At 37.1% G+C, this 25,300-nt stretch overlaps 1 protein-coding gene across 3 annotated transcripts in view; it reads left to right on the top strand.

Annotated features, from left to right (window-relative positions):
• The window catches only part of fhit (fragile histidine triad diadenosine triphosphatase), a 304,257-nt gene extending 279,970 nt beyond the window's left edge, over window positions 1–24,287 (top strand). For all 3 annotated transcript variants that reach the window (XM_086168129.1, XM_086168127.1, XM_086168128.1), the window contains exon 8: window positions 23,717–24,287. In XM_086168129.1, coding sequence (XP_086024255.1) covers window positions 23,717–23,824 — 108 coding nt within the window. In that variant the 3' untranslated portion in view covers window positions 23,825–24,287. The remainder of the gene's footprint in view (window positions 1–23,716) is intronic.
• Window positions 24,288–25,300: the final 1,013 nt, after the last annotated feature.

Raw genomic sequence — 25,300 nt, 5'->3', positions numbered from 1 at the left:
TGCAGAGGGCTCAGAGGAATCAGGGACAGGGTTGGTGTCAAAGAGCCAGAACAGGAGACTGCTTGAAGGTTTTGCAAAAAACAAAGCTCTCCCATGAAAAGTAAAAACGATCTGTTCCTTTGCAAGGAAAGAAAACATGGTCAAGATCTTGTCTGGAGCTGATATTTTAAGTGGCAGCCATGAGTCCAGTGTTGAGCTGCAGCCGTGAATGGAGTATATCCATGATGGATTAGTATACTCCACTCAAGGGATGGCCCTCGATGTCCCAAAAAAGAAAGAAAGTCCAGAGAACCCAGGTGGGAGGAGGGGTAAATAGGAAGACCAGACATAATTTCTGAGACCAAATACTCAGGACTTCAGAATCAGAACTCGGGAATCAGGGATTCAGAATCAGGATCCTAGAACATCAGAACTAGGAACTAAGGGAATCAAGAATTAGGACTCGGGGATCGGGTGGAATTTGGGGGTAAAAGATAAGCAGAATCAGGATCAGAACTCAGGGATGAGAACCAGACTCTGAACTATGGACTCGGGGATCAGAATCAATAATTTGGGACATCTGAAGCCCCACAATCAGCACAAAGGAAGAATCAGGGACAGACAGGGTCGGCGTCAAAGAGCCAGAACAGGAGACAACTTGAAGGTCTTGCAAAAAACAGCTCTCCCATGTCAAGCAACAACAATCTATCTACTAGGCAAGAAAAACAACCCGACCAGCATGAGTCTGGAGCTGAGCATTTTGAGCTGCACTGATTACCCGTGATGAGCGCCACCGTGAGTCCTGTGATGAGTGGCCGCTGTGAGCTGAACATACTGAAGCGTGACAGAAATGCCCCAAGTTCGGAATAACGAAGAGCTCAAAGACAGCTGTGGCTACCACTGCAGGAAACAGAATTATAGGCTAGAGCAATATGATATTTATCATAGTTTCATAACACGTCTAGCAGTCCCTTAAAAACAACTATCCTCAAACATTTTTACTGATAGGGAGATTCAAATCAGCAGTAAACAACTCAGCAGCTGTGTTGGATTGAGGGAAATGGCAGGCTCTTTTTTGAGTCTTCATCAATGTGAGCAATCTGTGGAGAGGCAAACATGATCAGTCAGATGATCATATAGGTTGTATACAAGGTAGCAATTTTGTGTAACATATCACCTTTTCCATGCTTGGGTTAAAATGGAAACGCTATGAGAGCCCGAAATGTTGATAATTAGCCCATGCTGCACAAAAAATGACAGATGCATTTCACAGTAAAGGTGAGATCATTTGCCTCTGCAATTTATCCTGCAAGACTGTAGATTTATTGACAAGGCATTTGATCATTTCATGTAATTTATGTTTTTACATTAGAGGTATAATTGCCTCTCATCTAAATTAAACCACTGGAGCTGCATCGGAAAATAAACAAATAAAAAAAGTATTTAATCAAAAAAACAAATAGTATATAATGGTTATCTCCCTTTCAAATTCCAGGACTTCGAACAGGTCTTATCCTAAGAAAAAACAAGAAAGAAAAAAAGTGCATGAAGGTTTTCCTTAGAGTCTGTGTTTTCCAAAAATGTTCCTGTATATACAGTATACCTTCACAGAAACCTCTTGCGTGCATAAAACTAAACATCTATTACACACTGTTTAACATTGGTTCACCTCCATGGCTGATTTGGCTTGTTCTATTTGTTGCTATTACTATTGCTTATTTTATCTCAATATGCCCCCCCCCCCCCACACACACACACACAAACAAACAAGACAACTAATTAAAGAGAATTTGCAACCATTTGCACATTCCGTTTAGCTCATTTAAGATTACTGATTATAGTGACATATTGGAATGGAGAAAATTTACACACCTCTATTTTTGATGATGCAGGAGAAAAAAAATGTTCACAGAAAGAATATATCTCAGAGAAACATTTCACATGAGTACATGGAATTGTAACTCTGAGAATTTAAAGATTTCATTCATACCTTGGAATCATCTTAAATCTCTAAGGTGCTGATTTGTATTCAAAACCCCACTGTTGATATCAGTAGATTAAATACCGTGTTGATGTTTTTACTTTGCCACACCAAGGATTCTACACAAATCACGCAGCACACATGAGCTGTCCTTCTGAATATGACTTTGACAGAAACAGAAAAGGTGATATTCAACTTTAGCAGACACTCAATGACATTTTACGGCAATCTCATCTTGGCAATGAAAGCAGCACTGAAGCAAATTCTGCAAAAATGAAACAGAGCTCGGAAGAAGTCTTTTTTTAATGATCAAGAGGTACTACACTAAGGTTTAAACCAAATTAAATGGACAACCCCAAAACATCTGGAGTGAAATGCTTCCTAAGAAAGACCTGCCAAGCAGACAGTACACATGATCCCAGTGGATTCCCTCAGCCTGGATTTTGTAACCCACGGAGAGGACAGAGAAAGGGCATCGGCTCTTGATTACCAGCAGGTTACTGATTTCTCTTAAGAGGGCAATAACTGCCCCGCAGCAGGAAGGAAGCAGCAAATCAGAGAATGGTTTTTCATTAAGAACATCTATAAGGTTGCTCACTGTAATGTCTCAGGTGTCTTCTTCACAATGTTGACATGGGCTTTGGGCATCCATGATCTTTTATTTTTAACTCTGATTACCAGTCCCAGATTTTTCTACCGGGTGCTTTGCTGTATGTATGTGTTATGCTGTATGTGATCAGTATAGTATAGATCAGTGATCAATTGAGGCATACGTTTCCTAAAGCCTCCTCAGATATTGTGTCCAGCTTCTCGTTGCCAGCAGCTGTTCCCTTTTTACATGGATATATTCAAATACCACATGCCAAAGTCTAAAAATATATATTTTAAACAGTAATACAACTGTGTTTTGCTACGTATTTACTTTTTATATTCTGTATCCACATACCTGAGTGTGTTACATATATTGATTATTTTGATCCCCCTGAGAGAGTAACAGTTTACACATGTGTGTCGCTCATTGATAGCAGGATTTTTTCTTGGCACTACAGATGCTGTTGCGGTGCACCGATAAAATTCCCCCCCGCTGCTTAGATGTCAGTCATTTAGAGGGGGCTTTGCTCTCCTGGCAGAGATCATTAGAGAGAGAAGGCACACGATCAAGCAACAGTAGCTCGGATTCAGAAATACATCCACAATCTTGCATTCATGTGTCTTTTGGGGAAAAGCTCATCTGTTCAGACATCTGGTGTTTATGCCACACTGTCATCGTGACAGTTATTCAAGCACGTCATCATAGAGATCAACAGTGACCTTATATGCAAGTGTTATTTGCAACTGTTTTATTGTACCTAATCACTGCCTCAATAGAAGACCTTCACTTTTTCCTCTTTTTGAGGTTACCAATACAGAGGAAAGTAGAGTTTCTTTGAGTGGTCTAACAAATATTAACATTTCAACCTTCAACCAACTGAGTTGTATGTAAATGTAGAAAATGGAATGATTATGAATATTATGCCTTCAGAATTTTAATTTCCCTGTGATTTTTGCCAGGTTTTGACTGACTCTTCAAACTGAAGCAATGTTTTGCCTTCTGTGTGCCATCCAATCCCACTGTGTGCATTTAAGAAGCAAAGCTTCATCATTAGAGACTTGCTGATTTGATTAGTTTACTCTGAGTACTGTGCTGCTATTATCTATGTACATGTAATAGAAAAGGCTGTTGCTGTATTTATATTAATAATCAAGACAGTTTAAGTTACTTGCTTTGTGATATGTAGTAGCTTATACGACATGTATTTCATGCAACATTGAGTTGATAAAATGCAGTACTGATGGATCTAGTAGTTGTGCTTATGCCTGGCTGGATCTGTTGGTATAGCAATCGCCTGTCCATCAATCAGATAGGTCAGCGGTTCGATTCCCAGGTCATCCTGTCAGTAGGCTGACATGTCCTTGTGCACAAAACTGAACCCCAAGTTCCTCTTGATGGCACGGTTAATTGATTGCATGACAGTTCTGGCGCTGTCCGTATGTGAATGGGTGAATACAACCTTGTGATTTGAAACTACAAGATGTCAAAACACTTTTTATAAGTTGAGACCATCTCCTTATTACTATTTTTCAGAGCAAAGAGAAGTCCTTTTTTATGCCAAGGTCGCCTTTTGTTTTATTTATCTATTTTAATACCATCTAGGTAGAACCCTTTTCCAGTCAAATGTTCAAAGATTTCTTTACTTACAAACAGCATTTATAACCAAAACACACTTCATTTTTATTTCTGCAAGTATTTTTACAAGGCAAACAGTAGTAGAAACAATGGAGAACCAAAGGTGTATTACGGCTGTTTTAGTACCTGAAAATGAAGCCAGAGTGACTGTTGAGAACAAAATAGTATTTATATACTGAAATATTTATTTTTGTTTTATTGGCACTTTTACATGTGTTGGTTCATCAAAATTTTACATGCTCCATCTCAGGATAGAGCTCCTACTCATACGAAAACAATTTGAGACTGAGCAGCATCTCCTCAGTCTACTGTATATTGTATATATGATATATATTCTTATAATATTTAAGAAATTCTTAGGAAAAGTATTAGATCACCACGATCAACTTTGGTTTGGTGTTTTTAGGGACCTTCACATCGTTTCCATTGTTTGATTTGCGAAGTATTGTAATGTAATATTTTTGCCATTTTCATTTTAATTTGATCAATGTTCAAATCAATGCTTTTTATTATTATTTTTTTTTCTATTTTTATTTTACACTTCAAAGCAAAGGACTTTTTTAATAATATAAGAAAGAAAATAAACTGTGCAAGACAAAGGTAATAGGGTAAATATGAATGACTGGAGAGAAATTTGAATTGACTTTCAAGATACCTTACATTTACATTATCTGCAATTGGCGTTATTTTCAGAAATGATAGTGGGGAAGAGCTGTAGAGAGATAGAGAGAGATGTGCACACCCACACAGCATTAAGTAGTGCTTCAGAATGTATAAACATAGTTTCTAAAATGGTTGATATTATTATGCAAATTTAAAGTGCAATAGGCTAACACAGATTTCAGAACAACATAACCCTTCTGCACTCTTGTTTGGCTTCCTAAGCTAAACAGTCTGGGGTGAAGTCAGTGGGAGGAAATCGGGCTGCTAAAGTATGCTCTTTGTGTTTGTGCACGCGCATGTATGCATGTGTGTGTGTGTGTGTGTGGGTGGGTGGGTGCATGCAAGAAACACAACAATGGCAGTGGATTAATAAGCCCGTTTACTCCAGTGGAAGCACAAGAGGCACATCCGAAACGCTTGTGACAATGAATAAAGAAATGTTTTTTAAATTACACCAAAATTGTTGGCAAAGTGGTGATAAACTGTAATAATGTCTCTTTGTCTATCTATACCTATATATGCACAGGACTGTCTCAGAAAATTAGAATATTGTGAAAAAGTTCTTTATCTTCTGTAATCCAATTAAAAAAACAAAAATTACTTTTTATGATATTCTTATATTTTAAGATAGGAATTTTGAGTTTTCTTAAGATGTAAGCCATAATCAGCAATATTAGATTAATAAAAGGCTTGCAATATTTCAGTTGATTTGTAATGAATCTAGTATGTATGACATTTTTGTTTCTGTGATTGTATTACAGAAGATAAAGAACTTTATCACAATATTTTAATTTTTTGAGACAGCCCTGTATATATTAAGTACCAAACTCCAGTGTCATGGAAGGTGACATGCGAAGAAAATTCTGAAATGGAGGTGAATTTGAAAATGCAACATTAGAGTTTAAATGTTTCTGATAGGGACCTGACATTCCCTGTCTCGCCACTCCATATGAATCATCCATCTTGTGCTTGTCCTGCACTCAGGGTCGCGGGGGATGCTTGAGCCTATCCCAGCTGTCATCGGTCAAGAGGGGGGGTATACGCTGAACCGGTCGCCACATATATAGGCAAACAACCATTCACTCATTTATCCATTCACTCACTCATTCATTCATTTTTTCCCAATTCATCTGCATGTTTTTTGACTTTCGGGAGAGACTGGAGAACCCGGAGGAAACCCATGCAGACACGGGGACAACATGCAAACTCTACACAGAAAAGTTCCCTGGTCGGAATTGTACCAGGGGCTGTAAAGCCGAAGCGCTATCCTTTTTTTACATTTCAAACTTACTCAAAAAAATCCCAATCAAAAGTGGCAAATACCATCTGTCCTATAAACTCTGGACAAGTAAACATAAAAGTTTTCGACCCTTCTAAGACGAAACAGACACCATCTGCAAATCAAAGACTGAGTGAGGAAGAAGAGAACTGGAGATGACAGTTTTAAGCGTTCAGGTTTATGGTAAAAAACACTGACTTGCTGTGAGGGAAAAAAAAAAGGTTGTCAATCTTCATTCTGAGTGCTTTTTTTTGGCAATGCTGAGCGCCTTTGTAAGACTAGACTGAAGAATACAAGGTGGTGGGGTCAATGGCTTCAAACATCCCAAGTTACAGTTCTGATACAGACAGCTGGGACCAACGAATGCTGAAGACTCATTTATACGAGAGAGGCTCCTGTGGTGTACATCCCTGCCCCGTAGTGACCTGAGGTTAAGAGAATAAAAGAAATACATCACTTAAGCTGTCATACAATGTAATTAGTTAGAGAGAGAGACAGAAGAAAATTTGGCCGTGTTGAGCTAAGCACCATTTTGTCCAACAGAGATACCCGCAACTGTCGATTATCAACCATATTTATTCATAGCCTGGGGTGCGGTGGTTTCACAGGTGCACAATTATTCTTTTTGGTTGAAAAGACATGCATAGGAAGCAGTCAGACTCCTTTCAGCTCTGTGACTGCCTGCAGGTTTCTCTCACAGGATGTGAACTGCCCAGATATCTTCCAGAGAAGAGAAGGAAACTCATAATTTGCCTGAGAGAAGAAAATCATGAAAAAAGAGAAATTCATAAATCTCCTCATGCTGTTAAAAACGTGTGGTTACAAATTAACTCAGATGATCCAAACAGCATCAAGGAAAAAAGTGGGAATTTGAAATGCAAAGCTGCCCTATGAAAAGAGCATGTGATCTCTCTCTCTCTCTCTCTCACACCAACTCTCTCACACCAACTACCTTCAAATACTCTTTCACTACATCCATAATACTTCTCTTTGGTCTTCCTTTAGACCTCCTGCCTGACAACTCCTATTCCAGCATCCGTCTACCAATATATCCACGATCCCTCCTCCGTACATCCTATCATTCCTGAGAGCCTTAGCATCTTCATCTCTGCGACCACTAGGTCTGCCTCCTGTCTTTTTGTCATTGTAACAGTTTCTAGGCCATACAACATTGCTGGTCTCACTACTGTCTTGTACACCTTTACTTTCATTCTGGCTGATAGTCTTCTATCAAATAGTACCCCCAACACTTTTCTCCACCAATTCCAACCTGCTTGAACACGTCTCTTCACGTCTTTTCCACACTCTCCACTACTCTGGACTGTTAACCCCAAATATCTCTGTCTTGCTGCGACAAACCTTCATTCCTCTCCTTTCCAGCGCATACCTCCACCTCTATAGATTTCCCTCAACCTGTTCTCTGCTCCCACTACAAATCACAATGTAGTCTGAAAACATCAGGGTCCATGTAGATTCCTGTATAACCTCATCTGTCAGCCTGTCCATCAGCATTGCAATCAAGAAGGGGCTCCGAGCAGATCATGAAGTCCCACCTTGAAATTCTCTATTACCCCTAAAATACACATCACCACTGTCTCACTGCTAGCATACATGTCCTGCACCAGTCTGACATACTTCTCTTCTACTCCAGACTCCCTTATACAATACCAGAGTTCCTCTCTTGGTACCCTATCATATGCTTTTTCTGGGTCTACAAAAACAAAATGCAGCTCCCTCTGACCTTCTCTGTACTTCTCTATAAACCTTCTCAAAGCATATACCACATCTATAGTGCTCTTTCTAGGCATGAAGCCATAGTGCTGTTCACAAATGCTGACTTCTGCTCTCAGTCTAGTTTCCACTAACAAACTCCTTCTTCAAGATAACTCCTACTCAATTTCTCTCCCTGTAAGTATCATGATAGTATAACTTAAAGCCTGCTCATTAGCTTCTAGCCTTACTACCTTTCCACCTGGTGTCCTGGAAACACAGTATCTCTAACTTCCTTCTCTGAATCATGTCAACTAACTCTTTACCTTTTCCTGTCATAGTCCTAATATTCAAAGTCCCTACTCTCAGTCCCCGACTCTTGCCTTTCCTCTTCTCTCTCTGCTTCTGAACACATCTTCTTCCTCTCCTTCTTCGACCCACAGTAGTCCAATTTCCACTGGTACCCTGCAAGTCATCTGTACCAATTGCGGCCCTGAGGTTGCATTTCTTCTAATATTGTAACCACTTATACTTAAGCATCTCTGTCTTCATGCTGTCACAAAATAATCCTTGAAGAAAATGCACCAGATGTCTGGATCTACTCATTACAACATCATGGCCTTATCTTTTCAACATGCTTTAAGTCAGGGTAATTTATCTTTTGAAAAGATAATTTCAAATGACAAGCACAATCTGTCATTGTTCTTGTCAGATGTTTTGTAACATTGTATAGTATTTTTAGTGATGTGGGGTTTCTTGGATATACCTTGAATTTCTATGTTATAAATGTGTATTTTCAGGGGACCAAACTCAGAATGTGTTCAAAATTCATCGCATTTAAAGAAAAACAGTCTTTAATATTACCATCATAGTTCACGGATACAAGCGGACGAAATGGGTGAACGAATGGTGGCCGACCTCTCCCATTGAGATAGGGTGAGGAGTTCTGTCAACCGGGAGGAGCTCGTAGTAGAGCCGCTGCTCCTCCGCATGGAGAGGAGTCAGATGAGGTGAGTCGTACAGCTGTTCAGGATGCCTCCTGGATGCCTCCCGGGGGAGGTATTCTGGGCATGTCCATCTGGGAGGAGACCACTGGGAAGACCCAGGACATGCTGGAGAGACAATGGGGTCCCCCAAATGGAGCTGGACCATTTGGTGGGGAAGAGGGAGGTCTGTTCCGGCTTCTGCCCCCATGACCTGACTCGATAAGCGGGGAAAGATGGATGGATGGATGAATAGTTCAGTCAACAACATATCTTGACAAAGTCACAAGAAGAATAACCTGGTGAAGCCATGTATAGAACATCTCTGGACTATAGTTGTATGACCAAAGACTTTTTTGCTTATATTCATCGGACAAGTACATCTATATAATAGCTAAGTAAAGTGGGACAGCTCACATGAATAAAACTTTTTGAATATAGAATAATCTAGGTTGCAGTTCATTTACCGCTTCTTCAATTCAAAGAAGAACTACAAAGTTATTTTCATTGGCAGGTGCCGTCTTTGAAAGCCACGAAAACACCTGTCAACTTTCAAAAATAGATGTTCTGACTTGCTATGTAAGAACATGCTATGTCCTCATTTAGACACACAGTTAGTTTATATTAGCTGCGATGGCGGTTTTGTCATTAATTGACAGCATTTTTCACCTTCAGAAAATCTACCTTCAAAGTGACAAACCTCAGTGCCACATCAAAGCAATGACACAGACTATTATAAGCAGCGATCATTCTGGAGAAGACTGTGCTGCTTAATTTAGATTCTGCATTAAGTAGAAGAGGTTGATCAGAAGAACAGAGACAAAGTAAAAGACAAATGGACTGTGGGAGAGATGTATGCCGCAAAAGAAAATTATACTTATATAAGACAATTGTTTCACAGAAAAGCCATGACTGTAACTCAACTTTGTGAATATATCCATGTGCGACACAATAAATGCATGATATATAATGTATACAAATAAATAAATGAATAGCATATGGCTGATGTAAAACATCTATAAATGTAAAATTTAATATAATAATAATAATAATAATAATAATAATAATATACATTTAACTTCCATCAAAGTGGTATTTGTATTAGTTTAGTTTTTTATTTCAGTTCTTGCTTTTCATGAAGGTGAAGTTCAACACCAGCTAAAACTACAACATTTTCCACCAGATACCTTTGTCTTAGTTGTCAATAAGTATGGGATGGAAACCCTATGTGTTGTTTGGAAAGGGAGACGGGTGAGATTTATTGGTCTTTTGAGTTCTTTTTGTGACTGAATCTCAACAGAAAAACATATGAATTAATCACAGAGTTTTGAGATTCCGTTTGATGGTATTTGAATTGTGCCGAAGGAAAAGATGCCGAAGACTTGCTTGATTTCTTTCATCATGATTGTGATGAATTCTTTAATCATATTAAAGGAGCGGTAAAACTGCCAATGTCAAGTCTACATCATTATTATGAAATTAATGAGGAATTTTACGAGATCAAATAGCAGTGAGCATCCAATAAAAGAGGCCACTCAACCGAGTTACTGCATTTCTATAGAACCAAATGTCATCCTGGATGGTTAAACTAAATATTGACGTACTGTGTATGTTATCAGCCTCTTGTTATTAGATTTTCAATTCAGACTGATAATTACCAGTTAATGCAAAAGAAAGTCTAAACCACATTCTGCACATTTCTCATGTGGGAACAGACGTTTAGCAAAAAATACAAGTAATAACAATGGTTTTAAAATGGAATCAAACCTGTTTCACTGGCTTTCTTTGTTGCACGACATTGGAAATATCTACAGGACCCAGTTGAATCTTTGTGTGGGTTTGTAAACTTTTGAAGTATCTTAATTGGATGGTAGAAACTAAGTCATTGGTGTTTCTCTTTTACGGGTTCTCAGCTTGAAAGATTAAATCAGGATGGCAGACAATATATTTGCATAATATGAAAAATATGAAATATGAAAAATATGAATATGAAAAAAAGAGATTCTCTTTGAGATTTTTGTTTTTTTTCTGGTTTGCGTCGTCATCCAGGGAATTAGGCATCCTTTCTGTGAGAAGTTTGCATGTTCTCACTAATGACACATTGTACTACTGCTAATTTATTTTAAACTTGGAACATCAGGTTACTGTAATGTGTTTGTGCCCTGGACTATCCACAGCCTGTAATATAGTCAGACCATCCTGGTAGCATGTTGCATTAAGGAAATGCACTTGCAGAAATACAAAAAGATCATTATGTTTGTACACAAATCAATCCCATGTAGAATCCCATTATATGATGGAGAAAACATATATCAGCCAATCATATATTCAGTTTTACTGTAGTAAAAAAAGTTTGACATGAAAATGTTTGCCATGGTGTTTTCAAGTAAATTTATCTGGGTCATTTTCTGAAAGGGAATATTAAACAGGCATTTTATGAATTTTGTCATGTATGTGCAGAGAGGTTTTCATTTTTAATCAGACAACATTTCAAAATTTGCAGTGCTAGCTGCTATAAGAAGGAAATAAAAGTCGGAATAAATAAACAAAGAAAACATAAGTGGGTATGCATTAAGATAAGATAAATATTAAAGGGAGAACTGGGTGAAAAAGTTCAGGGCAAAAAAAAATGACAAATTCTGCACTGATTGAAAATATTCAAAAGACTGAATCAAAAGCAAGGCATATGTGGTACTTTCTTTAGAAATGCGTGCTTAGATATCTTAACCAAAACCTAGTATATCTTTGAAACAATCAAAATTATTCATGACTGCCAATTTCAGTAAGTGGTATGGTGAATCTTTTAAAACATTGTCAATAAGTAAAAAATCATTTCAAAAGTTTATCAAAAATACTACTAATAATTCATTCATAATTATTAATTGACACTTAATAACTTATCCATGATCAGCGATTCACCATAACTTATTAAAAGAGCTGAATTTAAATGTTAAATCGTTTTAAACATATATTTACATTTTTGTTTTTAGAAATATGTTCTTAGACATACATTTCTTTATACATTATGAATACATGATTTAATATGTGTAAATCAGTCACTTACTCATATTTATTTATCTATGCACATTTACCTTATTATTATTATTTACCTGTGCTAATACTTTTGTGACATGCTTTCCTTTGATTTTTGTCAGAACTCTGAGTTTATAAGCAAATTAGTCAATTGCTGTTATATCTTTTTTCAAGGTTGAATTGACTTGTTTTATTTATTTGTTTCTTTATTTAATGATTAATCTTTTGAAACCATTTAAAGTGATAGAGAGTTAAAAATGTATTTCAAATGTCACTGTTTCCTCCATTGTTGTAAGAAACTATTGATGTTTCAACCTTCAACTCTAATATGTTCATCTCACAAAATGTCAGAGCACCTTGAGGACGCCTGTGATTTAACAGAAGCATATAGTGAACCAGGAAAATAAAATTACACTTGACTACTGTGATGGACAGCCTGGGGTCTTAACCCAGTCAGCTCTCATTCAGTAGTCCTGCATAGCTTTTCTCCTGAAGCTTGCCGCCATTTGTATCTATGAGTAAATTGAGTGTTGGCCACCGAAGCAATGGAATGCTTGTTATCTGGTTTGCGGTTGTGGATGGCACAGGGGTCAGAACGACCTTTGGGTCACCCCATGGGGTCACTGTTTAATGAAAGCGTGTCCTGTTCGACGTATAGGATTGCGGCCTGTGAGCCGTCCAACAGCTAGTTGCCCCAGGAGAAAATGGGGTTGCCTGAGGTTAATCAAGTGCAATTTCTTTCTCCCCTTCCTTTCTCTCCCTCTTCCACTTCGGGTAGCCGATGCTGAAAAGTCTGTATTCCTCCATATGCCGGTAGAAACTAAGACATCAGATGATTCATGCAATGTAGTGTAATTTTACTTTTTAGCCACCTTATATCGTTAAATTAAAGGAAAGCCCTATATCTACAAATCAAGGGGCAAATACTGACTGAGGAAGTAGTTAAAACTTCGGTGGATCATCCTTTTAAGATTGAAACTAGCTGCAAAAATATATATTTATGGTGTTCAATTTTATCGTGGAAAACAAAACATGGCAACATGGGCAGTGTAAACTGAGTCAGAAACATTCAATAAGCTATACAGTTTACTTTCCACTGATGGCCACAAGCTTTCAGCAGTGACTTGAATAACCAATGGGCCAATTAAAATGGGTTTGCTGTGAAATAGACAGATAGACCTTTATTGTCACATTCAGTTATACATGCAGCACAATCTCAATGAAATTCGACCACAGCATTTAACCCATCATGGATGAACCATGAGCAGAAGGCAGCTAGCGAGCAGCAAAAGCGGAGTAGTTAGGGGTTCAGTGTCTAAGTCAACAATGCTTCCACAGGCTAGGGGCAGACGGGAATCCAACCAGGAACGTTCTGTTCCAAGGATGACCACCCTAACCCCTGAGCAATGGTTTTATCAACAACCAAAAATGCCTCATATTTGTGAAACACCAAGGTGAATAACATTACTAAACATGAACATTTGTTTAGTTGTACTCTTCCTGTTAATGACATCTGTCTTGACTGGACAACTATACCTCATACAATTCAGTTCTAAGCCAAGACAGATCCTTTTTTTTTACTTCCACATTGTACATAACAGTGAGGCTTCAAAATGGCGATGTGTATGTGTGTGTGTGTGTGTGTGTGTGTGTGTGTGTGTGTGTGTGTGTAACCTTATGTATCTCTAACTGCTTTAAATTCTGAGTATTGTATGCTTAGATTTATGTATAATGTAGGACAATTTCACTACATGGCAATGCTTCTCAAACATTATTTATTTAAAGTACAGGTGACACATGTATCAACATTTTTTTTAGATATACTATAACTATTTTGTATAATCATTCTATGAAAACTCATGGCCAGTTATCACATTTGTCAATAATGCAGACTTAGACAACTACAGGAGCTCCATTTATTCCCATCACACACAACAACAAAAAAAAAACAACAACTAATAAATCTAGTCACAGACCTGGTTTTGGCCTGTTATATTATTGCCCCACTGAGCAAGACATTAAAAAAATAGAGAAAATAAAAAATGAATAGCTCAGACTGTCCAGTCCTCTTTTATTTAGACGGAAGTAGACAAATTTTACCTCTTCGCAAATTTGGATTTTTTTCAAATATTATCGGACTAAAGTAACCATATTTCGAAGTAAATGGATGTCTTCGAGGTTTGCAAGTCTGTGTTTTTTGCATTATAGTCAGCACAATTAAAATTCTATATTTTGGAAACAATGAACATCTGCATTAATTAACATTCCATCCTGAATTCAGCCCCTTTGCCCACATTCACTGGTGTCTGCCAGTTTCAGTGTTCAGTTTTTATTTTTTGTATGTATTTTTAAAATTTTTATTTTATGTTATAGGCACAAACACACACACACACATATATTCTTTTTTTTTTTTTTCTTTTATCAGTCTTTAATTCAGATATTCTTTGCAGGACCAGTCACTAGCGGCTTTGATTGCTCTGGTTCCCAGGAGAGTAGTAGAGAGCGAGAGTGATGGCTGCCAAAAGCTTATATTGATCCAATGACATTGCGGGTCATCAGACCCAGAATTTACTAGCCATGACAGATGACAGGCTTTTTATCTTAAAATAAGATCTTGTGTCTAAAGATTTTCTTGGTCCAAGTTGTGATCTTGACACCCTCTATTTAAGGTAGTCTGTGTTATTCACAATGATTCTCTTAGTACTGCCTCTGTTTAGCTTGATAATAGTGTTGACGTATTCTCGGTGAATCACAGTTAAAGAACAGTTGAGTGGAGAGTTAAAAAATGGTGCCAGAAAAAACATCACACACATAGCACAGGTGAACCTTTGCAAATACATTATATCTATACCAGTGGTGGGCCATAACGGCCCCCAAGGCCTTCTCTGCTGGCCTAAAAAAATACCTGAATCACAGACTGATTTGAATTATTTTTGTTCATGAATAATTAATAATTCCAAATGTCTGCTTCCTTTCATAGCTTTTTCCCTAGCAGTGCTGCTTCCTGACATGTATTTTCATATCAAACCTTTTCGCAAATCACTTTTCAGACATTATTTGCTGCCATGCAGAGTCATAAAGAGTCAATAAATCTGCCTGGAGGCCTGCAGAATCAGATTCACAGGCGCTATAACAAAAAAAAATGTTGATGAAACTGTTGCTACAACCAACCATATTTTGAGTTGTGACACAAAGGCCTTCTAGAAAGGTACCGTAGCATCAGCGTGTCACACGCCCTTTGATTGGATAGTCAGACAGTATACTAGCCAGAGCTAGCAGGCTGCATCTGTAGCTTGCTGCACAAACACAAATATAGTTGTGTTGATATAGTAGCTACTTTATCAACACATGATGGCTGAAGGAAGAGTCACAGCCATTTTCAAAAAAGGACTTTTCAAGAATAGCTGGACATCGTTAAGAAAGGTCCGGCAATTACAAAGCTAGCAGGCCTGTTACAGCGAGAAAAAGGATTTTTCTGCCACTTTCAGTCTGCTAACTACGACTGGTACCCCTGGCTCACAGGCTCTGAGGAACATTGCAAATTGTATTGCTGGGAGTGCTTGTAATTTGCCACTGATCGAAATGCTGTTTGGAGCCACACTGGGTTTGCAAATTTGACTTGCCTAACCAAGGTGGCAATGAGACACCAGAGCACTGTCGGACACTTAAAAGCAACAGTGCTGTAAAAAAGTTTTGTGGAAACCAGAGTAGATCTACGGCTGAATGAAAAGGTGAAGAAAAACAGGAAACTTTTAAAAAGACTGATAGACTGTGCCATTTTTGGGGGCAAGCAGGAACTTTTATTTCGATAACACGGGGAAAGTGCTGGATCACGTGTCATCTCCTTGATATAACAGCTAACAGCTCTTTATACTGCATTTCTGCATAATAAAATGTTTTTTATTGCCACGACACAGTTATCGAGGGGTGGATTGATGGATGGAGCCCGACTGAAGGCCAAGGTGTGAAATGCACAACATGCCACTGATTTATACAACTATTGTAGTATTGCTACATGTTGACCAAGACTTTTTAAAACTTTTTTTACAAAAAATCAAAATCACTTTGAATATATGAGCACATACTTGCAATAGAAAGCTGATTGTGATCACAAGTATGTAGTACGTCAAATGTGCTAGCTAGTACCATCAGTGACATCACTCTGGCCACATTACGTGTTAAAAGTATTTGAAAATGGCACTTTGTGATAAGCACAGTGTCAGATTGTATCTAAATCTGTTGACTCTCCAATGCTCTCTACTTTTATGCCTTATGATATTATCTCATTTGATCAGATAAGGTTCTGTTCCATGGAATGAGGAGCGTGGGGTGTGTATTGAGTAGGCTTTGATTTACAATTGTAGGAGGTTGTACCATTTAAAATTGAACCTTATATAACAGCTATGAATCTTTAAATGCTGAAGTACATATGGCAGTGCTGCTTGGCTGTTTATGGCATGTTGTATCCATCATTAAAGTTTAATTTGATTAAATGAGTGAGAGGCAGCACTACACAATCTGGCTTCAATTCTCCATCTCACCATTTGCCAGTTTTTGTACACATGCAGGTTTTACTTAAGAGTGCCGACAGTCTCACAAATGAATTAATTATTGTTTTATTTTTTTCTATTTTATACATCATAGATTTTTTAAACACAGAAAAAAAGTGTTATCTTCCTCTTCTTCCTACTAAATTGTCCTATAGTCTCTCATAGCCACTATATAAAACAGTGGCAGGCAAGTGCCAGCCCCGGGCTGACATGAAAAAATCACCGGGGCTTAAAAACATTTCATCAGCTTTGTAGCAGTCACAACTTATCCTGGCAGTGGATTTCATCAGAGCTGTGCCCACTGTACTCTAAATGAAGAAAAAAAAGTTTGAGCACTTGATTTAAAACAAAGTCACTATTCATCTGACATAACAATCTCTTGCAAAAATATTTTGTGAATATCTCGTAACAGTCCCTTATTTGACCATAAAATAAATCCCAGCAAGATGATGCAGAAATGTCACATGGTAACCACAAGCCAATGATCTCAACTAATAGTAGCTGTTCAGATGTTAAAGTTAAAGTTAGCCCTGTATTCGAAGATGTATATCTGCTACAATAGAATATTCCTGCTGACAGCAGCAGAACAAATTGTAGCTCTGTTTTCTTAAGTAGACTCAAATATGGTACCCTTTGTACAGTGAAGTTTTATCTGAGCAGGTGTTATGAGGTTATGAGTGAACAAATGTTTCCATCATTCCCCAAAACCTAATTAATGTGAGGCAATTGATCTCTTTTTTGATTGTTTCTGATTTAGTTTTGATTTTACCCGGATTGTTATTCGTAAATGAAGACTGTTGAACAATAAATAATGTATTTATTGATTAATCTTGAAATGAAAAAAAAAAAAAAAAAAAAAAAAAAACAATCAGCAAAAAAGTGCTCTTTCATTTTAAAAATAACATGTTAATTTCTCTACAGGATGTGCTAAGGTGAGCCAAGAACAGCACATTTTATCGATTCCTCTCAAAAAGCGAACCCAGACACTTTATCAGGGATTCTGCTAATTAGATTCATAGCAATACGTCTGGCAAAAGGCCTGATTGCCATTGGTAATTACAAGCCAAGATTAAGAGATATTTTGTAGTCCCTGCTGCCATGGTTATCTTTGCACCAGGATTTCTGAAGGGACAAAAAGGGTTGTGGGATCACCTGAGCTCAGTGCACGTCTGTAGCTTAAAACTCAAAACCTGCCTGCACTTCAGGGTGGGAATATTGACGACACTTTACTCACTCACTTTATTAAGCACTCTTTCTAAATGTACAGGCCAGGCTAATCAGACCCCAATGCTGGCAGGAAGGACAAATAGGTGGTGGGAAGTCCACAGTTTTCTGAAGTAACAAGGCGTGAAAGACTCACAGTGAGTTGAACAGATGGGAACAGATGTAGCCGATTGTGGCTTGAAATGCTGCAGCATGAAGCATCATTGACTTACTGTCTGAGGAGCTGCTCTCCATGCTCTATAACTGCACTGCTACTGAATTACTTCATCACTGAATAATAAATGGCTAGATTAGTGGGTATGAAGGAGTTTTCTCCTGAATGGACCATGGTTTTGTAATGATACTGCATAGGCTGAGGCCATTACTACATAGGTGTAATAAAGCAAGAAAAAACCTCAGCTGTTTCCTGGGATAGGTAAATATGAGTTGATTTCAATAGAATAAAAGAAACTGGAATAGAAGAAAATAGGCAGACGTATGGACTGATGGACACCTATAAGAAGGTTGCATCCCCCTCCCCTACTTGTTTGGGTTTGCTGCCTTCTTGATATTATCCAAAAATCACTGTACAGAATTAATATAGAATTTAAAATAGATAGATATAGATAATATAGAATAATATAGAATTTCGAACTACTTAAGGGCTCTTTCCAAATAAAAGGTAGCCTGAAAGAAAATAGTCATCAAAAAATGACAGAACTAGTAATGATAGAAAACTCAAGGAATGGGTGAGTATTGAATACAGTTTAAAAATCCATACAGAAATCAAACAAAACAAAAAAAATGCACATTTTTTTAATATCTTTGATTAATATATATATTGATAATGTGCCATTAGAACAAAAACCAAAATGCTAGCAATTATAACTCGGAGTAGAATACATTTAAATAAAAAAAAAAAACAACTTAAAAGAACAAAACATAAAGGCTCTGATATGGACAGCCCTCAAGACTCTGTGGAACACAATGTTTGCCAAAGTCCCATCACTCTTGAGCCACTCCTACTCTCTATGAGGCTGTCGGGACTTAAAAAGGTCCTTCAGCCTGGGTCTGTCCTGCCCCACTGTGCAGGGCAGAATGCCACTTGAGGTTCTTTATGCCAACAGCAGTCAGAATCTCTATGGGGCAGTCCCTGGAGAGATATTGTCTGCACGCATCACCACAACACCACTCAGATTGTGTCATAACTGCAGTTAACTTATTCCACGGCTGTCTAAGAAACTGCAATAATAAAATTAAGTGCAATTATCGAGTATAATGTCTTTAGATGTTCTTACTGTTAAATTGTTGTTATCATTTATTTAATATCATTGGTAAATGTCTCTTTTGGTTTCCTGTTGTTTGTTCAAATGTTAGTGTGTTGTATTATTTAATAATATAAACATGTATTGTGATAATATGACAGACGTGTTCTGAGCTTAGAAAACGAACAAAAAAAAATTAATTAAAAAGTAAACAAAGGATGTTACAATACTTGCAATATCCCTTTTGCATTACACCATGTTGTCATAAAACTGAACATTTGTTAAAATGCAGTACTACATGGATTGCAGAACATTTAGAAGACATGCTGCAACAAGCTGGCAGCCTGATATCACAAGTGCTGCACATAGATGACAGTGATGTATGTTACTAGAGGAAAAATTGGATACAGACATACTTATAATACATAACAAGAATTTTGATTTCAACTGATTTTTCACTGATCTATAGCTAGCATTAGAGTTGCCAAGTGTCAAAAACTATACTGTTTCATGGGAATGGCATAGGTATACTTTCATTTGTATGTGAAAATGTATTTTATATCCTAATCTTACATCTGTGGATTATTCATCATAGGAGACAGATGATAGACAAATTGATATTATCCCATATTTCTTGTAAATACTACTTGCATCTCATGGATTATGGAGCGTCTCTGAATTTGAACATTAAAGGGACAGTGTGTGCTTCTACTGTTGAAAAAAACAGTGTTAGTGAGAGAAACATGTTATGGACAGCAATAGCTTTGATTATTCCGACCTCGCTTGAGTCTGTAGGAGATATTCCCATTTCATTGTCTGTCAGCTTTTTCATCTCTATCCTTGTCAGCAGAATTTTTGCTTCCCCATTTCAAACATGTTAGTGTAAAAAGTGTTCGAGCTTCTCCGTGTGTTTAGTTGACGTATACAGGGAGTTGAAAAAAAAAATCAGAAGGGGTCTTATGGATCTGCAGTTTAAATCCTCAATGTAAGGCGTGCCACTGCAGGGGAAGTCCAGGTCAAATTGAGGACATTGATTGTTCCTTTAAACATTAAAAAAATAATAATAATTCAACTTCAGTTATTGATTGGGTGGGTGGTTGGTTGGTTGGTTGGTTGGTTGGTTGGTTGGTTGGAAGACAACAGCATTTCTTCAACAAATTAAAGGTGGTTTTACTGGCTTTTAAATATGAATTTAGAATGAAATAAATACACAAGTATAATGATCCTGAACAACTAGGAATATTTTGATTCCACTATAGTGTTTCATCTGGGGAGGAAGACGCACATTTTGGTATTCCTGGAAATGTTGATATCTGTCAGTATGAGCAGGGTTTGTGGCGGCTGAGGAGCTGCACTGTTCGGGGGGACAGGACATATCTAAAAAAAAATTTATTAGAAATTGTATTTTTATTACAACATGAGCACTGCTGTTTGCAGGTCAGGGTTGGGGTCAAGGCTGGTGGGTTTAAAAAGATTTGCTTTTTCACATTGCAGTTTAACTACGTATGGATATATTCTTGTATGCTTTAAAAGGCCAAAAAAATGTGTGTGACAACATTATCATGGAAATGTATATTTGATTTTTACAGACACAAACCCATGTCATGGCAAATTGAAAGTTTATTTATTTATTCATTGCTGTGCACTTCAGCAGCATCAGGATGTCCTGCAGAGTTATTCAGAGCTTGCGATCATTAGCAGGGATGAGGGTCTTTCGATTAAAACAGAATGTCGAAATTAAGTAGATTGAAGTACAAGCTGTAGAAAGTTCAGGAAAGACTCAGGTTTGCCTGAGGATAAACATGTTGTGAAGTTATGTCAGGCCAGAGAAGAGTTTAAATCAGCTCCACCTGCTCCACCAATCCATCTCATTCATCAACCTTAAAACAAGTCTGCACACATTGTAGGCAGAGAAGAAGCAATCCAAGCCCTAAAATGTGTAAAATTGTGGTTGTTCTCAAAATTTACTTTGCACGTGGATGGAAAAAACGCTACAAACTAATGATGGACAGTGAGATTTCTTTTACAATGCCCTTTCCTGTTCGTGTTGTGTGCGTGTTTGTGTGTGTGTGTGTGTGTTTCAAAATTGTAATACCAATGCCATTAAACTGCATCTCCATTCATCCTATGTAAAAGATTTTTGCTGCTCTAGCCGAACTAGTGTGTCTTGGGCTATTATCAAACTAACAATAAGCTCCTACAAGGTTGTGTGTGTGTGTGTGTGTGCGCAGCTGTGTGTGTGCGGGGGAGGGGGTCGCACAGGAGAAGATAGGCTCTTCAGTTACAGATGGAGACGCCTCTCAATGTGGGATGAGCGAGTGACTGTCATCCGCAGGAGAGACTGCGGGTGTTGTGTGATTATATTATGCTCCATTCATTTGTTGATATTCTACAGCGGAATAAAGGATTGTGCAAAGAAGTATTATGAGTAGAGCCAACCTGCAAAATCTGATATGACATACTGTGTCCGGTCTCAAATCTGATAAATGATTGTATTGGATCAATTAACTGGTAGTATATGGAAAATGTATGCATACATTCTGAAATGTTACATTTCAATCATCAACAAAATATTTAGCCACCCTGCAAAAATTCAACAGGAAGAGATTCTTGTTTAAGAGAATAAAACCCATATTTTGTTAGTTTTATCAAAGATATGACAGAACCCTTTCAAAATCCATTTCTCCTTTTACAAATGGATGCTACAACTGAGACCATCATCAAAGTACTTCCATGTTTGCTTTTTGACATGCACTAGTTTAATCAAAAGTAGTGGTATTAAAAAGCTATAAAACACTTCAACTCAAGGATGATTTAAGATGCAAAGGTGCTTGAGTTTGCAGACACTTCAAATCCTTAAAGAAATAATTCGGAAGAAATAAAACTAACAGACCCCATAACCCTGACAAAATAAACAGTCAACACTTATTTTCATTAATATCTTCCAACAGGCTGTGGTGTTTATTTTGTTTTGACGTTCCCTTCAGGATACAGGCCTTTGGTGCTGACAACAGCTCAGCACAGTTTTAACGGTAACCATAAATGACATTTCCCCATGCGTTGCCCAGGCTATTCAAGCTGGGACTCAATGTTGTCCCTGTAAGATATAGGTCACAATGTCTGTGTATCATAGGATTTATTGACCCCGGGTATTGAGAGCTCGACAAACAAGAGTGAGAAAAAAAGTAAAATAACTCACTTGTTTTGTTGCATGTACTTTTGTTATTGTTACCTTATTTGTTTGTGAAAGAACTTCTGACTTGGCATGTACAGATGATCTCGCCATTGAAATGACGTTGATATTTGTTATAAATCTATTGGATTAAAACCAATTCTCAGTCTGGCATTACAATAACAAATGTCCTAGTTGCATCTGAAACTAAATTATTGATTTTACCATGCTTACATATGACACATGTTAATACGCTCCTGTTGTTGACTTTAAGATCAAAGTGTGATCAGGAAAAAAAAACAAAACAAAGCAAAAAAAAATTGGTTGGTAATACATAGAACTAAAATCTTTCATCTATCAATTAACTTCAGGTTCAACAATGCATATATTTTTATATTCTAAACCATTCATGTCATTGACTAGGCATAAATATATTTATATGTGTGTGTGTTTGTGTGTGTGTGTGTGTGTGTGTGTGTGTGCTTGTGTGTGTGTGTGTGTTTGTGTGCTTGTGTGTGTGTGTGTGTGTGTGTGTGGATGTGTGTGTGTGTGTGTGTGTGTTTGTGAGTGTAAGTCAAAAACATAATGTCAGTTAGGACAAATAAAGATGTAAATTACATCTTGGGAAAAGCAACAACTCCAAGTTATAACTTAAAATTCTGATTGTGTTTTCGATTTATTAATCTGCTATTAAACACCTTATGAAGGCTTTCATTTTTCTATAACCTACCTTTTCCCTCACACCTTTTCACATGGAATTAGTGTACTGTTAGACAACAGCTGAGATAGTATGTGTCATAGAAAATCTTTTGATGCTTATTTTCACTTTGTATGTTGTCATTGAACCGTGATGCTTTCCTCATGTTTGTTTCAGCTTCAGATGTCATATCCATTTATACTTCACAATAAAAACCACAGACACAAATATTACATTGCCATAGCCATCAGTGCTTTCTCCTGTTTTTTGCAAAGGAGGTCTTGACCCCCTATCCTGCTTCTTGGGGCACACGCTGTTTTTTTTATCCTCTCACAAAGAGTCACAGTGATCATGCAGAAATAGTTACTTAAATGACAAGGTATCTTAGCAATGGCGAATAAGTTTGTCTTTTGCTCTTGATTGATTTAAATAAACCCTCTATCTTATTTGTTTACTGTCTTCCTCTGCAAATTTAGCTTTAAAATATTTTCAAGAGGCATAAGGACATAAATACATAAATAAACAAATAAAGGAAAAGCTGTTTTTCATCCACAATATATTCAGACCTTCAAATATGTCTACTTTTATGAATATTTTACCCAAACTTTTGAACCTTTTTTTAAATGTCATGCTTTTATTTTTGTCAAACCACTTACTTTCTTCAGATTGTCTAACTTTCCCAACACATGTCTAAGTTGGTGTATTTTGTGACTTTTTGAACTGCCCTTGCCAAGTGTTCCTGTCATTAAATGATTGAATCAGAGCTTTGTAATTAATGGCTTGAATCCAGTGAGTGAAATGTTGAATCTATAAAAGGCATTCATCAGCGATAGTGTTTGCAATCCAGACAGGGCTAATTCATGGTCTTTGTTTTATTGTGTGTTGTTTCAGACAGAGGAACAATTCACTTTGTATCCATCCCCACAACGGCACTTAGTTCTGATGCTGATCTGTTGCTCTCTCTTTTGTTGTAGCTGCAAAAGCATGATCGAGAAGATGAGGATGTTCTGTCTAAGTGGAGATCGGAGGAGCAGATGGCGGCTGAAGCTGCTGATTTAAGGCAACACCTTGAGTTGCAGTAAATTCAAAAGACAAGTAAAACAATAACAACAACAAAAGGTTTGGAAGAAAATCTAATTATTGTGCTGATTGTCTGCAAATGTCTGAAAAATGAATAAAAATGATCACATAAATTTGATTTGGATCTTTTTATCCTGAACGTAATGGTTTGACTAAAACTACTGTTGTCAAAATTAAACAGATGCACAGATGCAACCTGATAAAATCTACAATATTCCATTTTTTTAGCTTCAGCTATTTCAATATTAGTCTAATCTTATACTAACTTATAAGGAGAGCGATGCTTCTCTCATTCCTCATCAGACCTCCATATGCTATTTTCCTCCTCCCTAATTTGTGTCAAGGTCTTAGCTTGCGATACAATTCTCTCTGTTTTCAATCTTTTTGTTTTTTATATAGACATCATCATGCAAATTGAAATTGTTAGTATGCTTAAAGCAAGTTGTTTTTTTTGCTTCCCATGAAATCCCCTTTGTTATTAGTTATCTACAATTAAAGTTGTGTTTCATTCACAAACATGCCTTTGTATTTTTGAATTTTTTTGGCACTAAGTCGCTGTACAGGTCTGGTTGCCATCATTATTTTTATTTACTATTTTCACACTGGTATGTCCAAAAAGAGACCATTATTAGAAAAGTAACAGAATTATACATTTTGACATAATTTCAATGGTCATCTGATATGTGTTGAGAGTAGATAAATAAATCAATGAAAAAATAAACAAATAAATCAATAAATCTTCAGGTTCCTTCCAGTCCTGTCCCTTAGGCAGTGAATTAATTAAGTCCTATCTGGTTAATGGTGCCAGTCATTACAAGATCAAATCCATAATTATGATCATGAATAATTATGTAGAAAAATCAGATAAGGGCCACTCCTAGTAAAGTCTGATATATTATCAGATCCTTCCTACAGCTGAAAAAAGTATAACATCAAATGTCTTTGAATACATTTGCAGCTAGCATGTATTTAAACATAGATGTTATAGAGATCAATCATTAACATGAGGCATATAAAAGAAGTAGAGAATGAATGACAACCTTCGGTTTCTGGTCCTAAGTCTGTTGGTCATAATCGGACATTTCACTAAACATTAAACAAACAAAATAAACAAACGAACAAAAAAACATGTTTCTGATGTTTTAGTGACCTGTATTTCTAACAGTCACCACAGAAAAATTTTGCTTGATGAACAACCAGTGACGTTTTATTTCTCTTTTTTTCCCCTTTTTTCTTTAAGTGCATATTTATCTTTTGCTTATGTAAAGTACCTTCATATTGAAGTCATGATAGGGAAATGATAGCCGCCATTATTTTACACAGGGATCTGACTAATATCTGCTGGCTAATTTAAGGGTTTGATAGAATATGACTACGGATTCGTACAAACTTAAAGAATAAAGAGACAAAACTGGTGATCTTGTGGCATTCGTTTGATATGTTTAGAACACCAAATACAGAACCAAACTTTGAACTAT

The sequence above is a fragment of the Fistularia commersonii genome, chromosome 21 (genome assembly GCF_037954325.1).
Source record: "Fistularia commersonii isolate RoL2024-O1a breed Wild chromosome 21, RoL_Fcom_v1.0, whole genome shotgun sequence".
Taxonomy (NCBI): Eukaryota; Metazoa; Chordata; class Actinopteri; order Syngnathiformes; family Fistulariidae; genus Fistularia; species Fistularia commersonii.
Note: the sequence above shows the minus strand (reverse complement) of the source record. Positions and strands in the feature narration are given on the sequence as shown.